The sequence below is a fragment of the Herpailurus yagouaroundi genome, unplaced genomic scaffold (genome assembly GCF_014898765.1).
Source record: "Herpailurus yagouaroundi ecotype Mexico unplaced genomic scaffold, PumYag 140, whole genome shotgun sequence".
In the NCBI taxonomy this organism is placed as follows: domain Eukaryota; kingdom Metazoa; phylum Chordata; class Mammalia; order Carnivora; family Felidae; genus Herpailurus; species Herpailurus yagouaroundi.
Window position 1 is genome coordinate 26,146,586 of NW_024412395.1, and position 26,362 is coordinate 26,172,947.

Sequence of the window (26,362 nt, forward strand, 5' to 3'; positions counted from 1 at the left end):
TTCTTTCTTTCTTTCTTTTTCTTTTTTTTTTTTAACTGCCCAGTAATGTTTGAATTTCTGCTGAGTTTATTCATAGCTGTGGAAAATGTTTAAGCTTGGAACCACAAAATTGTATATTAATGTTACTAATATCATTTCATCAAGACTGCAGACTCATATTGAAGAAGGCAAAAGTAGAATTAAGGAAATGAGGTAGAATATTTTTTCAGAAATCCAAAAGGAACTGTAAAAATCAAAGTAAATGCATTGGAGGTGAAAAAAGGGAAGAGATTCAAGAAATATTTTAAATACTGATTGAACAAACCTGAGTTAATTATTCAATGAATAAACTGTTAACTGGGAGAAATAACTCCGGTGTTAGATGCATTCACATTTGAGATTGTTATATCTTATTGAATTGATACATTATCATTATGTAATGTTCTACTTTATCCCTGGTAATTTCTTTACTCTGTAGTCTTCCTTGTCTGATATTAATATACTAATGTAGGTTCATTTTGATCAGTGTTTCCTTAGCATATCTTTTTCCACCTACCCATATCATTGCAATTGAAAAATAGACTGTCTACTTATAGATAGAACAGAGTTGGGTCTCTTTTTAAATTCACTCTGGCAATGAATTTTCATTGGCATATTCAGACTCTTTATGTGTAATGTAATTATTGACAGGTGTAGATTTAGATCTACCATTTTATTATTTGTTTTGTGTCAATTTTCCTTTATTTCTTTCCCCCTTTCTTGCCTTTGCTTTGATGATATCTATATTTTTTTGGTATCACATTAAGTTACATATTAAGTTTTGTATTATATCTTTTTGTGTAGTTTTTGTTGGTTTGATTTACTGGTTGCTCTAGAGATTAAAAATATATAATATAAAATATACATTATATGTAATATATTAATTAATAGTTATTAATATATATTAAATATCTATTTAAACTCATTACTTGATTTAGAAACAATATTTTATCACTTCAAACAGGATGTAGAAAATTAAAATTATATAATTAGCTCTCTTTCTCATCTTTTTTTTTTTAATTTTTTTTTAACATTTATTTATTTTTGAGACACAGAGAGACAGAGAATGAACAGGAGAGGGGCAGAGAGAGAGGGAGACACAGAATCTGAAACAGGCTCCAGGCTCTGAGCTGTTAGCACAGAGCCCGATGCGGGGCTCGAACTCACGGACCGTGAGATCATGACCTGAGCCAAAGTCGGACGCTTAACCAACCAAGCCACCCAGGCGCCCCAGTCTCTTTCTCATCTTTTTATGTCATAGTTGTTATATATATCTTACATCTACAAACTCTGAAAACCCAAACAGATACTGTTTTCATTTTTTCTTTTCAATATGTATAACTGTATATCACGTATATTTAAAAATATTAAAGAAGAGTCTTTTACATTTACCTAGATATCTTCTACTTATGTTGCTCTTCCTTCATTCCTAATGTCCAAACTTCCCTCTAGAATTATTTCTTCTCACCCAAAAGAACTTCCCTTAGTATTTCTTTTAGACAGATCTACAGCTAAAGGTTTTTCTTCATTTTCCTTCCCCTGAAAATGTCTTTATTATGCCTCCATTTCCGAAGAATATTTTTGCCAGACATAGAATTCTGTGCTGACAATTATTTTCTTTCAGTCACTTCTTAAAAATTTTGGTCCATTGGTTTCTGTCCTCCACGTTATTTGATGAGAAATTGTCAGCATTAGAATTATCGGTCCCCAATAGACATAGGACCGATGTCTGTGGTTGCTTTAAAGATTTTTCTTTGTCTTAAATTATCAGCGGTTTGATTATAATGTGTCTGGGCATGCATTTATTTATTTATTTTTTTTAATATATGAAATTTATTGTCAAATTCGTTTCCATACAACACCCAATGCTCATCCCAAAAGATGCCCTCTTCAATACCCATCACCTACCCTCCCCTCCCTCCCACCCCCCATCAACCCTCAGTTTGTTCTCAGTTTTTAAGAGTCTCTTATTCTAACCTCTAACCTCTTTGGGGCATGCATTTATTTGAGTTTATCCTCCTTGGAGTTCACTGAGATTTTTAAGTATGCAAGTTTAAATTTTTGACCAATTTGAGGAATTTTTAACCATTATTTCTTAAAACATTTTTGCATCCCATTCTTCTTCCTTTTCTTCTGATATTCCAATAATACAAATATTATACCTTTTGGTATTGGCTTACATATTCTTGAGGTTGTATTCATTTTCTTACAATTTCTTTTTTTCCCCCCTCTGATGTACAAATTGGATAATTTCTTTGATCTGTCTACAAGTTCAAGAACTCTTTCTTTGTCATGTTCATTCTGCTCTCAAGTCCATTTTGGAATTTCTCAAAAATTTCATGTATTGTATTTTGCAGTTCTAAAGTTTCAGTTTGTTTCTTTTTAAAATATTTTACTTCTCTGCTGAAACTTTTTATTTTTTTTATATTCATTTCAAAAGTACTTTCCCTTACATCTTGGAGTATAGTTATAATAGCTACCTTATGGTCTTTGTCTGATAATTCCAATATCTGTGTTGTTTTGGGTTTGATGTCCATTGATTTTCTTTTCCATTAAGATATGTTGAGACGGTTCTGGTTCATCTTGTGTTGAGTAAATTTATATTGTGTTCTAGACATTTTGGTATTACCCTATAAGTCTTTGTCATTTTAAATTCTATCAAGAATGTTGATATTGTTCATTTCCTTTGGTTTGCTTTAGCAAGCAATCTACTCAGATAAGTTGTTTGCAAGTTCCTACTCACCTTCTGTGGATGGTAGTTCCAATGGTAATTCAGTTTTCAAAGGCTTTGCAGTATTATTTGGATCTTTCCTGTATATATGACACTCAAACACCAATTTAGAATCTAGGTTCAATTCTCAAATTTTGTTGAATCACTTAGACTTAGATCCATTCAGGCACAGTACATGGGTGAGCTCAAAAGTTCATGTACAAAGGTATATGATCATTTTCTTAAGCTCTCTCTTTGCAATAGGCCTAACAATTTCTTGCTTCCCAGGGTCCATCTTCCTTTTCCTCTGGCTAGAAAATGGGCATTTTAATTGATCCTTTTTGTTATGCATATGACTATGCTTGCTTCTGGGCACCAGAAGCAAGAGGACAGGGAGAAAACAAAACAACTAGAGTTATCCCACATTCTTAGAACCATCCTTCCTCTAGTTAGAGAGAAGGGTTTCCTTTCTCAGTGATTTGGGTTCCTGTGCAACTACTGTTATTATAACTGCTGCCACTGTCACAGAATTGACTAGTGGTTACTGTGGAAGAGAACAGAAATAAATGAAAGAAAAAAGAGAAAAGCCAATGTTATGCCCAGAATTCGTGATCCCCAAAGACCACCAGGGAGCCGAGTCCGATGCAAAAGCAAAAGAGCCTTTATTCGAGCTAGCTCCAGCTCAATCCCCTACCTGCACCGACGCAGCGATGAGATACCAGGGAGAGAGCGAGTTTCAAAAGGACAAAGGTTTTATTGGGGCCTAGGGGCAGTTGGTGAGGTAATGGCTATGGCCTCAGCCAATTGGCTAGGGAAGGGTCCGAGTCCTGTTAGGCAGGTGGGGGGGGGGTTACTCAAGAGGAGGAGGTGTGGTCAAGGTGAAGGACACAAAACAAGATGGAGTCGGCCGGCATAGGCCCGCCCTTTCACCAACAAGATTTCTACCACTCTCACTCTCTCTGTCTCTCTGGCCCTTAGTGATTCTCTTTGTAACTCTTCAGAAATAGGGATAGTGGGCTCTCTTGGAGTTCTTATAGTTCACACTCACTACAAAACTTGGAGTTTCTGGCTCTCTTTGAAAGCAAACCCTGAGAGATTCCTCAGAAGTAGAAAGAAAATGAGAAACTCAATGCCAATTTGGTGGCATTTCAAATTCTGGTTTTCTTCCCCAGTATACTTACTATCATTTATTTTTCAAACTCCTCAGATTCTAAAATGCTACTCAATGTATTTTACTTACATTCAGTGTGTCAGGATGTACTTTCCAATGTCAAATTGTGTCTTAGATTTTTCTAAAATATAGAAGGCCAGAAGTATTTTTCTGTAGTACAAGAAAAAAAAAACATTAAATCTAAAGTATACTTTGAGGAAAAAAACATTTATTCTAAAACTTTTTTGAAGATTATGTTAGCAAACTAGTTTTTTTAATGTTTTTTTTTTTAATTTTATTTTAGAAAGGCAGAGAGTGAGTGGGGGAAGGGCAGAGAGAGAGAGGGAGATAACAGAATCTGAAGCAGGTTCCATGCTTCAAGCTGTCAGCACAGAGCCGGATGTGGGACTGAAACCCATGAACCATGAGATCATGACCTGAGCCAAAGTCCAAAGTTCAACAAACTGCACCACCCAGGCACCCAGAGCAAGCTAGTTTTTCATTCTGATGACCAGAAGCAGAACTGGTCCTTGGGAATTTTGAGAGGCAGTACCCTAGGTGTCATGTAATAAGAGGGATCAGTCTTGGCCCCCCATTGGTTTTCACCTGGAGATTATTTGTTTTTTGATAAAATTTCGATCTAGTTCCTCAGAGGACTATCATCTCAGAGACTTATAGACTTAAGCATCAATTTCAGTTCAGCAGTATTCCAAATTGCCAAGATTGGATTCAGTACTGCCAACAACTATAACAACCCGAACCCAGTCATATTAGTACCACAAGTATTTAGACTGAGACAATTTTACAATTAGATAGTTCTTATCCAATAAATTCATATCATCTGCTTACAATCTTATTGGTATTACCAGGGTTCCAAATAATCAAAACACGAATGAAACAAACACAGCTTGAATCCCTATGCTTTCCATTAATGATTATAATACAATCAGCAATAATTTCGTGTTCACTAATCTGCAAAAACATTGTATCTCTTTGAGGAGGGTCTTTTTAAAAATTGTTCTTTCTTTCCTTTTTTCTTTTCTTTTTCTTCCTGAATTTGAGAACAGAATTCCTTCTTTAAAATAAATAAAAACTTAGCTCAGATTTGTCAAATAAACAGTCATAGTAGGTTAAAGTTTTTGTAATGCCTGAAGTTCCAAAACCTCCCACAAAAGACCACCAGAGTCGTAAGTCAAAGCCAAGCGGCAAGGGTCGTTTATTGCAGGTTCCAACCTGGTCCTCTGTACACTCGTTGTCGCCGGTGACGCAAGAGGCCACGATCAGGGTTGGTACAGCGTTTTTACAGACAGAGACAAATAGCACAGGGGAGGTTTCAAATTATGAGGGGCCTGATTAGTTGATTTTAAAGTAAGGACATTTGTTGTTCTCTGATTGGGCGTCCTTTGTCCTTTGGCGGGAAGGCTTTGTCCGTTACTTGTGGAGGGAGGAAAAAGGGGGAAGGGGGAAGGGGGGAAGGGGGAAGGGGAGGAATGTGTTGAGCAAGCAGGTTTACAGAAGCGAGAAATGCCGGTTAGTTCATGTACAATCACTCATTCCATTACATATCAGACTACATTTAGGAAGTTTTACAACCCATTCTACTACACAGCGGGTTACATTCAGGAAAGGCCTCACAATGCTCGTGGCAAACAGCAAGCAAAACAGACTTTTCAGCAATTGTATTTCTTATCAAAGATCCATAATAAGCAGAAAAGAGAACCTAGCTTTAAACTAAGGCAGGGCTGTCATAATGCCCATAAACCTACCTATCTAATGTCCCTTTGCTAGGTAAAGGGTTTCATTTTTTCATACACATATGGAGGAAACAAACTCTTAAATATAAAGTCTTTCAAAACAAATAAACAAATCTATTTCTGGTGCGTGTTAACTTTCACAGAGATGTTTCTTTCTTTTTTTTTCCCATTACTGCAGACAAAAAGAAAAATTTATGATGAAAATCTATCAGTCACAGGAGCCAACCTAGGAGTTCAAGAGAAAAGCATCAATTAAAACTAGCTATATTTAAAAAGAGTGAAATTTATTATTTGAAAAAATTAGGGCAGAATATGTTACCAAACTAGTATTTTATTCCAATCAATAAGTATCTAATAATATTCTGATAATAAACATTAACATTATACAGAATTAACTAACAAAATTTGCAATGCTGAAAGGAAATATTTAGATTTACTTCACACACTGACACTCTCAGTTTATGTCGGTTTACATGCATATAGTATCCCCTGGTATACATAACAAAGATACACACTGTCACCTTAGAAACAAAACCATTAACGCTTAACTTCCTTTTTATATAAAATTTACTTTAGAAAATATTCTTTACAAAAACTAGTCATTTTTTAAATCTTTGGAATTTATTTCTGTTTTTCAGTTACTTCTAGGTTTCCTCTTTAATTTATAATAAGGAAAATATTAAAATTCCTTTATAATTAACCTTGCTTTAGAATGATTTCACATGTATTTTACTTTAAGTGGACTAATAAAATTGTAAATTATAATAATGACATACTACATTAAGTTAAAAGTTAGGTATCTTCTGTGACCTGAAGAAATCAGTTAAACTTGGGAAATCTCAGTTTTGGTTTTGTTTTGTTTTTAACATGGGGGCTAATGCCAGGACTTTTGAAATGTGGCCATATAATGAATTATTTGGAAAGATTTTAAAATAGTGTCTACCTCCAGGCCCCATACAGACCAATTAAATTGGAGTCTCTGTATCAAGCTTAGGCGTTGTATTTTTGTAAAGTTCCTGATGTGATAAATTAGTACATAAATCCAAATAAAATATATAAAGATCATAAATGTCTAGTTTTATATTTGTCTTTTAAAAATTATCATTTCATGAATAGATTATCTTAACTAGTTTAAAAAGTATTATACCTATGTATATATGGTTGTAAGATAATAATACTTCATTTCTTTCAAAGAGAACAGCTAGTACTGTTATCCGACAGTATATTTACAATTAGATCAATATTTGGCCAACTTTGATAACATTAACTGGATGCTCCAAACATACTGAGTATTTGTTGAAAGGCATTGCAATAGGAAATTCATTTATGAATTTCTCCTCTCCAATGCATCCCCCCTCTCTGACCTACCATAGCTACTGTTTCTCGTAGTTGGTTACAGGCTAGTGAACAGGGGAGGGCCATGGTTGTACAGTACATATGTATGAAGGTGGGAGGTGGTTCTTCCCAAACTTAGGTCCTAATAGTCCTTCTCCCATTGCTAGCTTTATTCTCCCTTTTCTCCAAGAATACAAACCATTATGGCAGTGCTGAGAGAAAGAGAGAGAGAGAGAGAGAGAGAGAGAGAGAGAGGGAGAGAGAAGAAAATGCATCTGTAATACCTACAAGTGTGAGACCTGTAGGAGATATCACACAGGGAGATGAATGCATCTTAAGTAAAACTTGTTTGAAGGGCAGCGGTGTGAGAAAAATAAAGTGAGTTTATAATTATTCTACAGAATCCAACTAGGAAAATAAGCTAGTTCCCAAGGTTCATTAGACTTAAGAGGAATGAGAGATCACTATGAGAAGGAGGATCTTTTATTTGGTGCAATTAAAAAGTCATTCTAGGGGGCGCCTGGGTGGCTTAGTCAGTTAAGTGTCTGACTTCAGCTCAGGCCATGATCTCACAGTCCGTGAGTTCAAGCCCCTCACCGAGCTCTGTGCTGACAGCTCCGAGCCTGGAGCCTGCTTCTGATTCTGTATCTCCCTCTCTTTGCCCCTCCCCTGCTCGCACTCTGTCTTTGTCTCTCTCTCTCTCTCTCTCTCTCTCTCTCAAAAATAAACAAACATTAAAAATTTTTTTTAAAAAAAAGTCATTCTTGGAGCACTTAGCTGGTTCAGTCAGTTAAGTGTCCAGCTTGTGATTTCGGCTCATGGTTCCTGACATTGGAATTCGCTCTCTCCCTCTCTCTGCCCCTCTTCTGCTTGTACTTTCTCTCTTTCTCTTTGTCTCTCTCTCTCTCTCTGTCTCTCTCTAAATAAGTAAATACATATTGTTTTCCCTAAAAAAAGTCATCCTTATTAATATCCTCCCAATGGTCTGGATTACTGTACTTATTTGAATACTTAGTTGAAATTTGAGCCATGGTACATCAATTAAAATATATAGCAAGGGATATAATTTGCAGTCTCACACTGGAGGTACAAAAATGGTATAGGTTTTCATTTTTGAAAATGGTATAGTTTTTCATTTTTCACTTTTTGAAAATGGAATCAAATTTGACACCTACAAGATTTGATGGAAAATCTTGGTTCCTTTATTTGGGAATTTGCCTTCGCTCTTCCTAGGGGTCCAGAAATTTGTGGAGGCCTCTTGCTATTCCTAGGAACAGGTCTATGGTGAACTGTCTTCATCCCCCTTGCCCCGCATCTATGGCCATTTGAGAGCAAGTGGCTTCACTGGCAGCAGCCTCTCCTTTCCATCAATCTGGGGACACCTGGGGACTAGACCAAGTTTCTGTCATGCCTGGGATCTTTAGTGGAGCCACTTGCAGAGGATACATTCCTTCCTTCTCTCAGTCTTATGGAAAGCAGTTTCACCAAGTTGGTTCACCTGCTTTTCCTTCAACCCTTGGAGGCCTTGTCCTTTTTCTGTTAGCACCCTATGCTGCTGTAGGAAAGGAAGAATATCTTTTTCCTTTACCCTTTTAAGTTCGAGGCCAAAGCCCTGTAACAAAAGACAAATTAACACAATAAAAGCATACATTTTTTTTAATTACAAGTTTTACATGACAGAGGAGACTTCAACAGGAAATGCAGATCTGAAGAAGCAGTTAAACCTGAGTTTTTAATGCTAGGTTTGATGAAGACTGAAAGGTCATGGGGGAATGTGACAAGATAATGAAGGGTATGAGCTAAGAGTAGTAAACTGGGGGAACAGTAAGGCCTATTTCTTTTAATTCCTCTCAGTGTCTTGGAGATAAAGATATATAGGGAGGGCACCTCTCACAGGAGGGTTTTATGACCTCCTTAGGGGAAAGTCAGAAGGTCTTTCCATTTCTCAAATTCTCTCAGCTGAAAATATTTAGTATGCCCAGGTGCCATATTTTGGTGTAAAATGCGCAGTTTTGAATCCCATCACTGCCAAGAACACCAGTGTTTAATAACAAACATGTTTAACATTTTTCTGGCACAAGAGAAGCCTAGGCCCCAAGGATTAAAGTTCTGCTTGTCTTTCATGTTGCACAGATCCAATGCGACTCAGGTGGAGAGTGGTAGGCAATCTATTGTTGTGGGTTTTTATAAAATATATTTCCTGGATATTCTATTCTGCCACATTACACAATGCCAATTGAATTCTCAAAGCCATTTGATGTGTTTTGAGACTTTTTAAACAACCAACTCAACAAAGATGGGGAAAGGAGATGGGGAAGCTACTTTTGTCTGGCAGGGGACAAGATAATTTCGTTTATAATTCTGTTTTTCTCTCACATTGAGCACACTAAACATGACTGTCTAGATATGAGCAGCCCACTATTTATTTGTGTGTAAAAGCATCAGCAATGAAAGAACAAGACAAGACAATGGGAACAGAGATATGCGTGATTGGCTACTCATGCTGGGTCATTGCTGAGGCCGACCTGCATGGAACACGTTGAGTCTTCAGACATGAATTGGTTTGCTAGTGAAACTGCATTTGTTGCAGTCAAAGGAGAGTTGTAAGATAGACAAATCACTAAAATTCTGATTTATTTGAATGAGACATAGATACAGAGAACAATCTTTGCATATGTATATATAAATATATGCATATAGATATATAGAGTGACAAAATGTATAAATCTAATATATCTACTTCAGGTATGTAAGTACTCCTTTAATTTTTTTTAATTTGTCTTATCTACAACACCAGTTATTGAAGAGGGTGAGTACTTGCTTAGACTCTGGTAAATTTCTAGTATGACTAGATGGGCTGATATACTTCCTATAAAAATTCTGCTTCTAACATTTTTTCTTTGCCTTCGTCCATTTATGATCGGGTATAGTTGCTAATTTAGACTTCCTTGTGGAGCACAATAAATATGAGAGCTCTCAATAAAATCTATACGTTTAAATTATATTTTAAAATATAAATGTAAAAGAATAATTATTTTCCTGAGAATGTGATATTATCTTTGGGAAGAATTATAAGTTATTTATTATCCTTATTGGAGTTAATTACATTAATTATTAGTACTGGATTAACAATGCCAAATGGAAGAAAGTTAATTAATTGAATACGCATTTTTTTCATTTCTTTCTGTTTCAGTTGATTTATCTTTAGTGAATAAGGATGAAAATGCCATCTATTTCTTGGGCAATTCTCTTGGCCTGCAACCAAAAATGGTTAAAGCATATCTGGAAGAAGAACTAGATAAGTGGGCCAAAATGTAAGTATTATTTCAAAAGCTATCATTTGACATCTCACACAAGGACTTTATTTTTTTTTCTACAAATTTTTATTTAAATTTCAGTTGGTTACCATGCAGTGTAATACGGGTTTCTGGTGTTGAATTTAGTGATTCATCACTTACATATATATAACACCCAGTGCTCATCACAAGTGCCCTCCTTAATCCCCATCACCTATTTAACCCACTCCCCTGTCCCCCTCCCCTCCAGTAACCGGCAGTTTGTTCTTTACAGTCAAGAGTTTGTTTCTTGGTTTGCCTCTTTTTTCCCCCCTACTATGTTAATCTATTTTATTGCTTTTTTTTAAGATTTTTTTTTTATGGTTTATTTATTTTTGAGACAGAGAGAGACAGATCATGAACGGGGGAGGGTCAGAGAGAGAGAGGGAGACACAGAATCGAAACAGGCTCCAGGCTCTGAGCTGTTAGCACAGAGCCCGACGCGGGGCTTGAACTCACGAACCGCAAGATCATGACCTGAGCCGAAGTCAGATGCTTAACTGACTGAGCCACCCAGGCGCCCCTCTATTTTATTTCTTTTTTTTAAAAAATTTTTTTTTCCAACGTTTATTTATTTTTTGGGACAGAGAGAGACAGAGCATGAACGGGGGAGGGGCAGAGAGAGAGGGAGACAGAATCGGAAACAGGCTCCAGGCTCTGAGCCATCAGCCCAGAGCCCGACGCGGGGCTTGAACTCACGGACTGCGAGATCGTGACCTGGCTGAAGTCGGACGCTTAACCGACTGCGCCACCCAGGCGCCCCTATTTCTTAAATTCTACATATGAGCGAAATCATATGGAATTCTTTGACTGACTTACTTCGTTTAGCATAATATATTCAAGTTCCATCCACATTGTTGCAAATGACAAAAATTCCTCCTTTTTATAGACGAGTAGATTTCCATTGCATCTATATCCTCTTCATTATAGATGGACAGTTGGGTTGTTGCCATAATTTGGCTATCGTTAATAATGCTGCTATAAACATCAGGGTGCATGTATCTCTTCGAATTAGTAAGAGCTTTAAAAATCACACTAGGTTATCTAATATTTAGAAAGGTATACAATAGACTCCAGGAAGTTTAGGATACAGAGGGACCTTAGGAATCATGTCATTCAATACTCTTATTTTATTAATGACATAACTAAGGATCAGTAAATAAGGTCAGATGACAAGTTAGTGGCAGAGTCAAGAATAACACTTTTACAATATTAGAAAAAAAGTCCCTCTCCCAAGTTGATATATCTAAATCATATGTAATCATTTTATTTTATTTTGTGACTAATTAAAGGAGTTAATATTTAGAATTCAATTCAGTATTTTCATGAGTCATTCCAGCTAAATTCTATCACACTGATTTTTATAAATAAGAAAGTAAAAATTATCGAGAGGGAGAAAATAGTGGAGCAGAAGGTACTGCTATCCCCAAACTGAGCGTGCTTACTAAAAAGATACTCTGGGCTTAGTTAAGTAGGTTTGCTCCAACCATGTGGGAATCTGAAATCATATCTTTTTTTTCCCCCTCCATCTCTTCTGTTCTATTTTTACTCTTCTGCCTATGAAACCCTTCATACCTTCTGCTTCCCTGGATGCTTACCTTTCTTAATCTCAACCTTCTCAATCATGCAGATGATCTCTTCTCCCCAACTGCCCATTGCATTAATAATCACTGCTCTGGGATAAGTAGTTTAGAGGTATCTATTTTCATTGGCTTCATATTCTCAGCCATATTATAAATTCCTTTAGGGAAATAACTTAATCCTATGTGCTTCTTATCCTTCCTCAGTAGTTACTAATAAAGCTGAAACTGAAAATACTTTAAAAATACTTTTAGCTATAAAAAATGTAACATTCTTTTTACAGCTTATTTATTTAGTTTTGAGAGAGAGAGAGCACGAGTGGGGCAGGGACAGAGAAAGGGAGAGAGAGAATCCCAAATGGGCTCCACACTGTCAGTGCGGAGCTGATGCGGGGCTTGAACCCATGTACCATATCATGACCTGAGCTAAAGTTGGACACTTAACTAACTGAGCCACCCAGGAGCCCCCCAAATTTTAATATTATTTTTAAATTGTTTAATATTTACACTATTAAAAACAAGACCTGTGAAAAGGTGCTCAATATCACTCATCGTCAGGGAAATGCAAATTAAAACCACAGTGAGATATCACCTCTTACCTGTCAGAGTGGCTTGAATAAAAAACATAAGAAATAACAAGTGTTGGCAATGATGTGGAGAAAAAGGACCCTTCACGCACTGCTAGTGGGAATGCAAACTGTTGCAGCCACTGTGGAAAACAGTGCAAGGGTTCCTCAAAAAATTTAAACTAGAATTACTGTATGATCCAGTAATTCCACTATTGAATATTTGCCCAAACAAAACAAAAACACTAGTTTGAAAAGATGTGTGCATCCCTATGTTTATTGCAGCGTTGCGTACAATAGCCAAGATACGGAAGCAACTCATGTGTCCATCCATAGATAAATGGATAAAGATAAAGATGATGTTTATATATATATATATATATATATATATATATATAGTCCATTTTTAATATTTTTCTTCATTTTTAAAAAAATTCAAGTATAAATAACATATGGAGTTCATTAGTTTCAGGTATACAATATAGTGATTCAACAATTCTATATTTTAGTCAGTGCTCATCACTATAAATGTGCTCTTAATCCTCCTCACGTATTTCAGTCATCCCCCCACCATCTCCCTCTGGTAACCATCAGTTTTTTTCTCTTTAGTTAAGAGTTTGGTTTTTTGGGTCTCTTTTATTTTCCTTTGTTCATTTGTTTCTTAAATTCCACAACTGATTGAAATCGTGTGGTATTTGTCTTTCTCTGACTGACTTATTTTACTCAGCATTGTACTGTCTAGAGCCACCCACATTGTTGTAAAGAACAAGATTTCATTCTTTTTTAGGATGATGAATCATCCTAAGCGATTCAGTGAATCGCTTTTTTGTTGAGTACTTTTGCGTGCCCATGAAAGAAACTTTTCCTGTTAATCTATCTCATATCAATCAACCTGCAGGCCCTCAACCAAAAGGATGTAAACTAATAGAGGAAAAGTTTTCATCCCAACAGAAACTTAGCTGGAAAAGTCCAGAGTAAAATTTTAAGCTAAACATTTAGGACCAAAGAAATAATGAACACTTTTGAGATCAAAGATGGGCAGTGAGATAGGATAGAACACGATTTTGATCATGGCCCTCAAACACCACTGACATCCACAGGGCAACAGGGACCCTGATGTTGACTGGGCCACCACAATTTAAAGCAAAAAGACCAGGACCACCTGGATGGCTCAGTCGCTTGAGCGTCTGACTCTTGGATTTGGCTCAAGTCATGATCTTGCAGTTTGTGGGTTTGAGCTCCACAACAGGCTCTGCACTGATAGCATGCAGCCTGCTTGGGCTTTTCTCTGCCCCTCCCCTGCTCCTTCTCTCTCTCTCACTCTCTCAAAATAAACAAAATAATTTAAAAAATAATAAAGCAAGAAGGCTAAATAAAACAAAACAAAGACAAAATAAAACAAACTAGCTACCTCATCTTTTACTCAGAAGTCTTTTTAAAATTTAGTTGACATTGCTTGAAGCATTAATAATGCACCTCCTTTCTGAATCATCTGTCTAATGAAAAATAGGTAGAAGGGCTTAAGAATATGTAATTTTCCATTGTCACAAGGTAAAATATAAAATTTAAAATCAACAACAATAGAAGGGTGTTATGACATAAAGACACTTCCCTGGAATACAACTTTAAAGTCTTGAAAACAATCAACCAGTCTCCTAGTAAAGTACGGTAATCATAGCAGATGAACAGGACAGCAGGGCAGAATCTTTTTTAAATTCCTAAAGGATAAAAATGCACAGCCTTGCTGAATGAATATCCAGGGGGCAAGGACACTCTAAAGTTCAAATCCAATCTAATTCTCTGCTCTCTTTTATATTAGGGCCAAAAATGAATATTAACCATTTTTATTAACTATGACCCTCATTTTTTAAATACTAAACCCTGCTAGTGCAAAATGCTTCCAAATGTGGTGATATTTACTTTTCAATTTATGCATACAAGTTATGCAGATAAAGTTATACAGGCTTAATAAATTATGTAAGCCTCTATGATTTTTGCATTGAGTTGTGAATTTATATTCTTAACCACTGAAATTAAGAACTTTGCAATGTTATGGGGTGCCTGGGTGGCTCAGTAGGTTAAGCGTCTGACTCTTGGTTTCAGCTCAGATAGTGATCTCTTGGGTTTGTGAGTTCGAGCCCCACATTGGGCTCTGTGCTGGCAGCACGGAGCCTGTTTGGGATTCTCTCTCTCTACCTGTCTCTCTGCCCCTTATACACTCACACTGTCTCTGTCTCTATCAAAATAAATAAATAAACTTAAGAAAAAAAAAAGAACTTTGCAGTGTTATCTAATGCCTGTGGTACTAGCACAGGCAGTGTTAAAATAAACTTGAAACAGAGGCACTGTTACCAATATGAAGGACCAGTGGCATGAAAACTGAAGAAAGAAGAAGACAGAGTTTCCATGAGAGCCAAATGTCTTGCTCAGAATTCTTATCTGATTTGGTTTCGTTTTCCTGCATTTTTTTCCCTGACTTTCAGGTTTGGCTTCCCTTCATATCTATTTTGAGATTCTAATAATCAGAATATATTTTTTAAATATTTCTAATCATTTTCAGAATGTTCTCCCTAAGTCTAGTGTTTCTTAGGCTGCTGTTTGTTCACATGCTTTTAATTTAAGTAATCTTCTTGCCACTATGGTGGGCTGTTGGTCTATTCACTTGTCTGGCTTCTGCTTGTGTTTTTGTACTAAATACCCCCACATATGTTTGGTTTGCCTCTAGGTCCAGGGCCTCCCATTATTGTGGTGAGTTTTTCTGATTATCTGTTTCTCTTCACCTTCTCCAACCCCACTTCAGCCCTACTTCTTAGCTGATAACCAAATCAGGCCAGTGCCTTCCTCTCTTCTTGACCAGTGGAAGACTTCAAGAAGGACTGAGTCAAAGAGAGCTACACAGTTCCTAAATAATGCAAAGTGAAATTAGTTTCTTAACAGGAAAAAATATATTAAAAAATTATAATCTTAGCAGTAACTAAAAATTACAGTACTTAGCCTAAGTGAAATATTGCTCTGGGATATTGATACCAAGTCTGACTGGCCATTTATGACATATAAGGTAGGAAATGCCACTTGGCTTATGGCTATTATTGTCCGTATCTCTATCTTTTACATCCTATCACAGACTTAGTACCTACCTATCTACAAAATAAACCATCGCTGGCGATAAGGCAGACTGATTTTTATAATTCATAGGGCTACCATCTTTGATTAATTCAGCTAAAGGAAAGTCAAGAATAGAGGCACACTTAGAAATATTTTTGGACCAGGGTGCCTGGGTGGCTCAGTCGGTTAAGCATCCGACTTCGGCTCAGGTCCGACTTCGGCTCAGGTCATGATCTTGCGGTCGGTAGGTTCGAGCCCCGCGTCGGGCTCTGTGCTGACAGCTCAGAGCCTGGAGCCTGTTTCAGATTCTGTGTCTCCCTCTTTCTCTGACCCTCCCCTGTTCGTGCTCTCTCTCTGTCTCAAAAATAAATAAATGTTAAAAAAATTTTTTTTTAAAGAAATATTTTTGGACCTAACTGATTTCTTCTAAAATTTTAAGTTATTCAAGACAAAACAATGAAAATAATGCACTTACCTCTGTGGATTTTGTTTAACTTCTCATTATGGCTATTTTCAACTGCATGCGATTTTTAAAGTAGATTAATAACACTTTACTTGGGAGAATTATTTCTGCTTTGTGAAATGACAGCATTTAGATATTTTCAATATTCTGAAATAGAAAATTTTTATGATTATTTGACTCATTTCACATATGATAATTTATTATCAGAAATGGGGCTATAACCATAAGAAACAGCATTAATATGCTTGAATACTGTGGATTGGCCAGAATTTTTTTAGAAATTTAAAATGACATATTTATGTATTATGGATTTACTAATGGCCCAGATTAAAGGAGAGTAACATGGGTTAATAATCATAGTGGGAAAGTTTGGCTACACGAGAAAGATATATCCGTCCCAAAGAGCACACTGTAAGTTGAGAAATGTATATTAGGTCTCTAAGATATAATCACAATACTTTAGGTTTTTTTTCATTGTCATATCTACTAGGTATATGGTTTTCTTTCTTTTTCATAGGTGCAAAGACTTGACCCAGTTTGTATCTTTACGGGGATTCTTCTAAGACCTGTGACATTTTAGGTCGACTTATTTAAGAAAATGGCCCACTGAATTTCACATTAGGAACAAACCGCCTAGTGTTCAGACAATGCATGACTTGACATGGCAATGTGTACAGGGAGGGTGCTGGTGACACACGTGGGAGAGGCATGCTCCTGCTGACACTACAGTTTCATTCAATTCAAGTGTTTCTGTAAAAAAAAAAAAAAAAGTGTATTCTAGGAGAGAAAAATGCTCCCTCTACCCCCTACGTTCAACAACTGATCTATAAAATAAACTGACAACACACAGATTAATAAGAAATAATAATTAATATTTATTAATTGTTAATATTATATGCATGAGAGCATGGCAGGAAAAAAAGTGAAAACCAAAAAAAAATTGGTGACATTTGAGAGCTTATATATCATTTTAAGAGGGGAAGAGGAGGAAAATGTAGGCCACATAGAGGAGAATAAATTATTTTTAGGAAGGATGTAAAGCACTTAGAAGAATAGATGGGAGACCTGAGAGTTTGTGACAAAGTCATCTAGGTGTGGTGTTGACTTGTAGGCTCCTCTCTGGAAAAAGAGTCAATCTTCCCTGGTTGATGAAATTCCTGGGGAAGGATTGATGATAGTTGAGTTCCCTTGGAGGACCTGTCTTCAGGCAGATGGGGGAGTTCAGAGGAATCTAGTCCCTGCACCTGCTGTTCATCAGGTGCCTTCAGCTCAAGGTATTCTTTATGCCAAAGAGGCAAATTTTAGTGTGGCATAGTCTGCCAGCCTTCAGCATGAATAAGAAAGTACATGGAATTACATGTTACAAAGATTTTCCTGACATCTGTGTTGGCCAATCATTAATGTCTTATTTATTTACTCATGGGCGGGGCTGGGAGGAGCTTTAAAAAGCTGGGCTAATTTTTATTTTGTAGGATGGTTAAAGCATGGTCCTATTTCAAAGAGGATCCACTATTAACTTCCTAATAGGCTTTTATGTCCTGAGATCTAATTTCGTGAGCAGATAGCACTCCATAGACATCTCAGAGAGCACCTCACTCAGGGAGAATGATTTATGCCTCAATGGGGAGTGAACTGTTTGCCACGCTCTTTTCCTTTCCAGCACTTGTAAAAGAACATTCCAACTGTGCTGCAAGTATTTTAGGCAGTTTTGAATGAGAGCAATACCATCGTTTTCTCTGATACATATGTTTAAACTTGCACTGTAATCTACATCAACTCTTTATAAAGACAGGCCACTTTAGTTGGAGTTTATTGGGGTAACAACTTCCTAAATACATTTCACTACCCCAGGCTAGTAGACTGACAAAATGAAGAAGCAGACTCTGTGTGTGATATTTTAAAGGGGGGGAGATGGCAAATGCATTGCAAGAAGAAACATACTCTTAAAGATTATTGCCACGGTGTCTACCAGAGTGAGAAGTAGGTGGCATAATATTCTGAGATATAAATTCTCTGAGGCAGAACATAGAATTTTACTACCTAAATGTAATAAGATGTATTGTGCTATCAGCAAGGCCACGGAGCTCTGTGTGATTAAAATAAAAAAGGATCCAAATATCTGCCTTTAACTACCATTTAATGATAATGATTTTTGTCTTTAGCATTTATATTGGAAGTCAAGAAGAGGCAAGCTGCAGGCTACCTAATAATAATATGAATAATAATAGCTAGCAATTGCCCTTCTCTTCCTCCTCAGTTCTTACAGTCTCTGTTTATCCTCAAAGAAAGTCCTCTTCCCTCATGTCAGTTTATACGGTAATCAAAATATTAGTTTAAAAACTGCATTGTAACCCACATGCCCAAGAAGGGAGTTGTAGCATTAGATTTACGTTAGGGAATAGTCAGAAAAAAGGTGTTACATGTTATTCCATTGCAATCCTTTAAGGTACATATTGCCACCCATTTACTTTTGCTTTTACAGGCCTTATCAGCTTCTAATACATATAGTGTCATAACCAGTGGTGACCTGGAATTGGCTGTGACCAGGCAATAAAAACCAGTCATTAAATATTCAGGAATATTGTGGATGCCAAGAAATGGACCACAGGGAATATTCACACCGTCAAATCAACAAAAGCTAAAAACAGGGGTCCTTTCCTCTTGTTACCTCACTGCTCTCTCAGGGAGAAAAAAAAATTCCCCATATCCTTCTGAATTCTTAGCTGAGACCCCTATAATAAAAGATCAGCAAGAGAAAAAAACCCCACATTTATTAGCATGTATACCTTAGGTACACATGGGAGACACGTGCGGGGGAAAAGAGCTCCTCGCAATGACTTAGAATTCAGGCTTAAATCCTATCTTAATAGGGAAAGAGGAGGAGGATAAGAGGAGAGGCCACAGAGGAGAGAATAAGTGATTTTCAGGAAAGACGAAAGAGCCCTTAGGAGAATAGATAAAAGATAGAATAGATTGTGACAAAGCCCAACTGGATGTGGTGTTGACTTCTAGTCCCCTTTCCTGTGACAAGAGTCAATCTTTTCTGGTTGATGAAACTCCCAGGGAGGGGATTGATGACAGCTGAATTCCTTTTGGGGATCTGTCTTCAGGCAGATAAGGGAGTTCAGGGACAACCTCTCCCTGTATTAGCAGTTTTTTTTTAAGCCTGCAGCTCAAGATAATCAATACACCACAGCGACATGTTTCGGGGTGACATATTCTGCCCCCCTTCACCTCTGACAGCAGGTTTACCACGTCACCACTGCCAGCTCACTGGATTTCAAGTATAGATCCAGGCACAGACCGCACTACACAAAACATACATGCTTATGCCTTTCCTACAACTTTATGCAGTCTTTAGATTCCTAAAGAATTAAGGACAGTCTAATTCAGAGTTCCCTAAGGCACAAGTTTGAAACAGCACATGAAGTCACTCCCCACCTTGATTCTTTTTCAATTCTTTTCTGCGTATTTCAAAAGTATTTGCCTTCCTCATGTAATGGAAACTTCTTGAAAGTTAAAGTTCTCTTAGGCATTTTGTGTTTTGTCATTTTGCCTAACGGGGATATTTACTTACTAGAAGAATAAAATTGAGCTATAATATGGTAGATGTAATTGCTAGAAAACAGGTCAAGATACAGTGTTTGCTTTGATTATTGCCAAGTTTATTTATCTACTTAAAATGTCATCATGAGTGTAGTCATGTTATATAAACTCTTATTTAGTTTACAGATTGTACCTGTATTTAAAAACTGAATTCGTAATCATTTTAATCTTTAGCCTCAAAAAATAGTAGCTATGTTTTAGTGTAGATACTACTTACTATATACTTACAGGTATACAAGTAGAATGTTCAAATAGTCTTGAAATTTTCAAAATAAAGAAGAAAAAGGAACATCTTAGATGCTAAAATAGAGAAAAAAAATGGAATAGTACATGGGCAGTCTCAAGTACCCTCCAAGAAACTAGTAATGTTTATGTCCCTTTCCAATTTCAGGGGAGCCTACGGTCATGAGATAGGGAAACGTCCTTGGATTACAGGAGATGAGACTATTTTAGGCCTTATGAATGACATTGTAGGTAAGTACAAAATGGATTTTTCCCAAAAGAATCATAAAGGCATTACCATTTAGATATAAACCTGGATTATAAAGTAAAAATCTTATTGAAGAACATCCTGATTTTCTATTTTAACCCAATAACGTAAAGAATGAGGATACCTTTGAGACCTGGTGGCTATAGAGAACATAACTGGGTTATTTAGTACAGAAGTAAAATAGTTTATTATTTTTTCTTGTGTATTTTAACAGTAACATTTACTCTCTAATAAAAAACACATGCATTGTATTTATTTGTAATTAAATAAATCTCATAAAAATCAACTTAAATTTTCTAATACTTCATTATACTTGATAAAGTAAACACTAACCTTTACATGCTAAAATCCTAAAATGCCAAGCAGGGTTTGGCTTGTTTCAGTTTGATCCATGGTGATAAATTTCAAGTTAAGCTGAGAATTATTAGAAATAATACGGTTGATGCTGTTCTTTGGTTTATGTGTTTCCTAAAATGAGTTGTATGTACTCTAGGTAATATTCAAGGAAAGTTTTAGATGGTGAATATGTTGACATTTTGAAAAAAGTTATTTAATTGGGGGGGGGGGATGCCTGGGTGGGTCAGTCAGCTGAGCATCTGACTTTAGCTCAGGTCATCTCCTGATTCACAAATTTGAGCCCCTCATCAGGCTCTGTGCTGACAGCTCAGAGCCTGGAGCCTGCTTCAGATTCTGTGTCTCCCTCTCTCTCTGCCCTTGCCCTGTTCATGCTCTGTCTCTTTCTCTCTCAAAAATAAATAAAATTTTTAAAAAATTAAAAAAAATATTTAATTGGGTTAAATATTCAGCATTGCTTGAAATCTTGTATGATATTTACGGCATTGAACAAAAAATTAATGATATTTAAACAATTGGAGTGCTATTATTTGGAACTATTTGGAGGAAACCTCAAACTTCCATACTGCCTTTTCAAACCTCACTCCTCTACAGACAAGTATAAAAATATCTTTATTGCCTCATTCCAATTGTATCTTGGTCAGTGATCAGAAAACCAAAGCAATGTGAGCTGGGACAAAGTAGAATTAGAGTGAAGAAAGTAAGACTTACACCTGAAAGAATTATGGCAATTGGCACACCATGTAAACCTGAGGAATAGTTTGTCTGTTCAAAAAATAATTATTGAGCCTCTGCTGATGTCTGTCAGGATTTGTGATAGGCACTGAGGACAAATGGTGAGTAAGTAAAAGAGTGAGTAAGAATACTCAACACCCTTATCCCATGAGGTGTCCTCATGGGACTCCCATTAAAGGAAGATACCAAAAAAAAAAAAAAAGTAAAATTAATATATATATACATAATCTATACATAACACAAATAAATACAAAACAAAACAAAACAAACATTGGGACTAGTGCTTCAAAACAGAGGTAATTTCCAGTTAAAGATAGAGGACTGAACATGCATTTAAGTGTTCTTTTTACTGAATTCTCACTAAAAACTTGTAATGAAATTAAAAAAAAATAATAAAAAAGTGTAAACCCTGAAGAACAAATAGAATAGCAAAGGAGATTATAGCAACATTTTGGGAGTTGGATAGCAGGTGGACAAATGGTAACTGCTTTTGCAAAATAAAATTAAATTAACCAAATCTTAATCTCTCAATGACAAAAAATGGAAAGCCACCTGCTTTACACTGCAGAGCCTTCAAATGTTTGGGAATTACAATAAGCATCTCTAAAAGTGTGAGTAAAATAGGATGAAAACAGAGAGATGTGTCGTAAGTCTGTTTAAAATTCAGTTAGAGTGCCAGCTCCCTTTGCCCACTCCATGCTGTCAGGTGAGTCCTCCCTCCCCCCCCACCCCCCAGGACTGCTGGGTGAGTCTCTGGCGAAGGGAAAAGCAGGTTCCAAAGGGAGGATATGTATACTATATTACTCTGCTCAGGCTGCCATAACAAAATACCATAGACTGGGTGGTTTAAACAACAGACATTTTCTCACAGTTCAAGACAGAGACCAGAAGTCCAAGATCCAAGCATTGGTTTCTGGTTGGACTCTCTTCCTGGCTTGTGTGTGGCTGCCTTTTGTGTCCTCCTCAGTTGGCCCTTCCTCTGTGCACACTCATTGAGAAAGAGATCTCTGGTGTCTCTCTTCTTGTAGGGACATCAGTCCTGTTGGATTAAGACCTCACCTTTATGAGTTCATTTAAACTTTATTACCTCCTTTAGGCCCTGTCTCCAAATACAGTCACACTGGAGGTTAAGGCCTGAACATAGGAATTTCAGCAGGACACAGTTTAGTCTATAACAAATTCCTTGGTGAAAACAAAAGAGTTAAATAAATGTTTACCTGCCTCTGTTCTAACTTAGCATCCATTATCTATGCAGGAAACTACTAACGTCTTCTCTGTGATATTTGGACAACCTAAAGATTCTGACATGAGTTTTCCCAATACAGTGGCTCAATAGGGTCACCTTACAGCAAACCCCATCACATGCACAGTGGAAAAGACACTCAAGTGTGATGTAGCCCAAATTACCAGACTTCTAAGGAAAATCTATTTTTAGTTTTGTGTTAAATAGTGTTACATATTCATAAAGTTGAAAACAAATAGAAGGGTTGCAAGCAAAAGCAAGTGCTATTTCCTGCTAGCCATTGTTGAGTAATCATTATACCATATACATTTCTGTTTTTTGTGGTTATATTATAGGATCAGAATATTGACTTCTCATTTAAAATAACAGATTTAAGTACAAACTGAAAGGGATCCCTTCTATTCCTAACACATAGAAATGATAGGAAAAACATTAGATTTACAGACTTATAGCAGCACTAAAAAAAAAAAAAATCAATAGAAATCTCTATAGACCAGAAATACCTCCACTGCTCAACAAAGTAGCAGTTGGAAGCCTGGAAACACAGTTTGGAGGCAGCACAAGGAGACAGGCTGAGTGTGCAGGGCTTGAATCCAGACCTTTGCAAGGAGCCCTGGGGTGAATCTGCATAGCTCTCAATGCCTGAGGCTGGGACCCATGGGCAGAATATTGGTCAGCCAGGGCAGGTATGAAAACCTAACATCTCCTACCAGACCAATCAGGTCCTTGAGAACACAGAGCACTTGATCAGGTGTCAGCATTATCCAGAGGAGTGTATATTCTGATGGAGGAAAGTCCTTGATTATATTTAAGGATGTGTTAAATCGTTGTTCAATAATGCTTCCATATGGGTTCATTTTTTTTAGAAGCTAATTATATTCATTCAAATGTCTAACATAGAAATAAAAAAAAACCTGAAGAAATCCTGGATTAATTTGACCTGAGCATATATGTTTTCTTTAGCTGTGGATTGTTTTTTTCTTTACGAGGTTTGCTTTCAGAACATACACTGCATTCTAATCCTGTTGTTTTGTGCTTAATATTTATCATCCTCTAAAGACAAGTTAGGATATTTATATACAGGCCAGGCAAGTGGGAAGGTAATATTATTTTGTGAGATTTATTTATGAAGCCAATAAACCCTGCAAAAAGATTTCCTTTGACCATTTAAAAGTTTATAGCTCTGTTGAAACTTATTAAATATGCAAGTATTTTGTTGCCCAGCAAATGCATCACAGCAATCACTGAAATTTTAAACGAGCCACCTCTCATTATAATTACTAAGGAAAATGAAAAAAAAAAGCCCACTAACTAGTCAGATTTATTTAGACAAGTAAAAGGATTGAATGTATTAAAAAATTAAATATATATATTTATCAACTCTACTTTTATGGATTTTTCTGTGTCTTTGAAATACCATACAAAGTTATCACACATATGGGACAAACTTCTTTGTTTTTTGTGGTTTTGTTCTTAATGTTGTATTAACTGAATTATAGACAGTTGATCCTAATGATATGGGTTGTAAAAGATAACAATTACTTCTTGAAATGAGCACAGTCACGTTTGTAGACATGGAACTCAAGAAACATTATGTATTTTGTTTATAGATATATGATTGTTAGTATATATCATAAGTAACTATTATATATAGTAAGTATATATATTAAATGATTTACATAAGGTAGATAGTCTTATTGAAGTCTCAAGCCTCATATGACAAATACGTTGTAAAATTTCTTTTGAAATGTCAGTGAATGAAGGTGATCTTTAGTTTAATTGTGATTTTATTACATGTCTGTTTTGTTCTCTACAATTTGTGTTTTATCAGGAGAAATATTTCTACTATTTCTTATTGACCAAAGGAATATGAATTGACTGTGTCTACAAATGTGTATTATAAATGATATTTTTAAAACTTGGTACTTTTTTTTTTTCAACGTTTTTATTTATTTATGGGACAGAGACAGAGCATGAACGGGGGAGGGGCAGAGAGAGAGGGAGACACAGAATCGGAAACAGGCTCCAGGCTCCGAGCCATCAGCCCAGAGCCTGACACGGGGCTCGAACTCACGGACCGTGAGATCGTGACCTGGCTGAAGTCGGACGCTTAACCGACTGCGCCACCCAGGCGCCCTGGTACTTTTTTAAAAAAAGTTTTAGTCACTATTATCCTTCAATTTTCTTTACTTTTTTCAGTTGTATATATTAGAGAAATGGTTCTTAAGACAAGTTGAAAAATGAATAAGTTCACACTGTTTGTTTTATTAGGAATAGATCATTTTAGAAAATGTTTTTACATATATTTGTATTTATCTTGTTTGTTGCAAATCCCACCCAGGTTCCCTTTTTGCCTGGATTCCTAGGAAATTCTGAGGAAATTTGACTGAATTGGAAGTAACAAAAACATTTAACAGTTTTTGTTTGTTTCTCATCTGCATATATTGTACTCTAATGCTATTTTTTATAATGCTCCCTCACTTTGTAACCAAAGAAACCTCAAACCCTGGTTGGAAGTAGATGTTGTATAAATCATGAAATAATTAAAATAATTATATGGTAAGCACAGTAAAGAGCAGCGGAAGTCAAATTTATTTTTGCTAGTTGCCAGCTACCTAAATGTGTTATGAGCAAACAGACAAGTTGTATAGTTGGGGCAATGATAGAATCTTCCAGGTTCTTAAAACCACAGCCTTTATTTCACCATAAAATTTCCCTAAAAGAAGTAGCAGGAGGGTAATAAAAATTATTACGTGTACAAATTGATAGAGTAGTTGGAGAGGAGGAGGAGACAATTAGCACCTACATTTTTTCATAGACATAGAAAAGAATTCCAATTTCAGATGAGCAGAAAAACTATTAATAAAACATTTTATATGGAGCCAACAATTTTGCAAAACATGGAGTAAATTCCCCTTATAATTAATGTCATATTATCAAGATGCTAGAAATAGAATTGCTGAAGAATATTATTAGTATTATTATTAAGCCTACTCTTCCCTGGGTGCATAAAAATTACAAAGGGCTAGATACATGCATTTCAGCTTATAAAAATGTTGTAATGTGGACATAAATTTGCTTTATGAAACTCATGGTTGACCCTCTGAGAAGCAATAATCCCTGGAAGCTGTCTCCAGTTACAAATCCTTAACCATGCACTAGCTACCTACAGAGGCGGCAGGAATTTACTACTTGAAACACAGAATGGAAAGTTCTGAGAGTTAGCCTAACTACAAACCTTATAAATAAGCAAATCCACAATAACATTTGCATCTGCTTAAAAAATTATACAGAACATGGATGGCAGGTAGGAGATCCATCATGAATCCTCTTATTAAACACTAACCAGCTGGGGGCCCTATCATCTTCTCTTGGCAAAATATTTGAAATTAAACTAAAATTAGAAACATGCAGGGAAATGTTGGTAATGAACATCAGCCTCCTATATTTGACTTACAGGGAGTTGATAATGTATGTAGACAATGCTTCCCAATGTAACCTTGAAACTTTCTTTTTTTCTAAGAGAGGGTGATCTTCTAAAGTAAAGATTTTCAAATCTTGATAAGCTTTCAGGAAGTTTAAAAATGTTTTTACCCTGCAATGCGGATAGTTCTTGATGTGTCAACATTAATTCAAAAAAAGCTCTTAGGAAAAAGAAAAAGAACAAGGAAAACCATCTTGAAAGAATTTCAGTTTGTTTAATTTTTAACATTTTCTTATGGCATGATGATGATACTGAAATATCTTAGAAGAACAACTGTTGGTTTCAGAAATGCAGTTTTAATCAAAAGATAGGTCAAATAGGTAAATTTTCCTTTAAAAACATGCTAAAAAAGTCTGATTTGTGGTCCTTTGATGTTAAGAACCCTTGATTCTTCAGTGCTTTTAGGTTATATTTGAAATAAACATTTCCATTAA

At 36.1% G+C, this 26,362-nt stretch overlaps 1 protein-coding gene across 1 annotated transcript in view; it reads left to right on the plus strand.

Moving 5' to 3' along the window:
* The window catches only part of KYNU (kynureninase), a 114,592-nt gene that overhangs the window by 13,158 nt on the left and 75,072 nt on the right, over window positions 1–26,362 (plus strand). Inside the window, exons 4-5 of the mRNA XM_040474973.1 lie at window positions 10,161–10,281; window positions 20,014–20,096. Coding sequence (XP_040330907.1) covers window positions 10,161–10,281; window positions 20,014–20,096 — 204 coding nt within the window. The remainder of the gene's footprint in view (window positions 1–10,160; window positions 10,282–20,013; window positions 20,097–26,362) is intronic.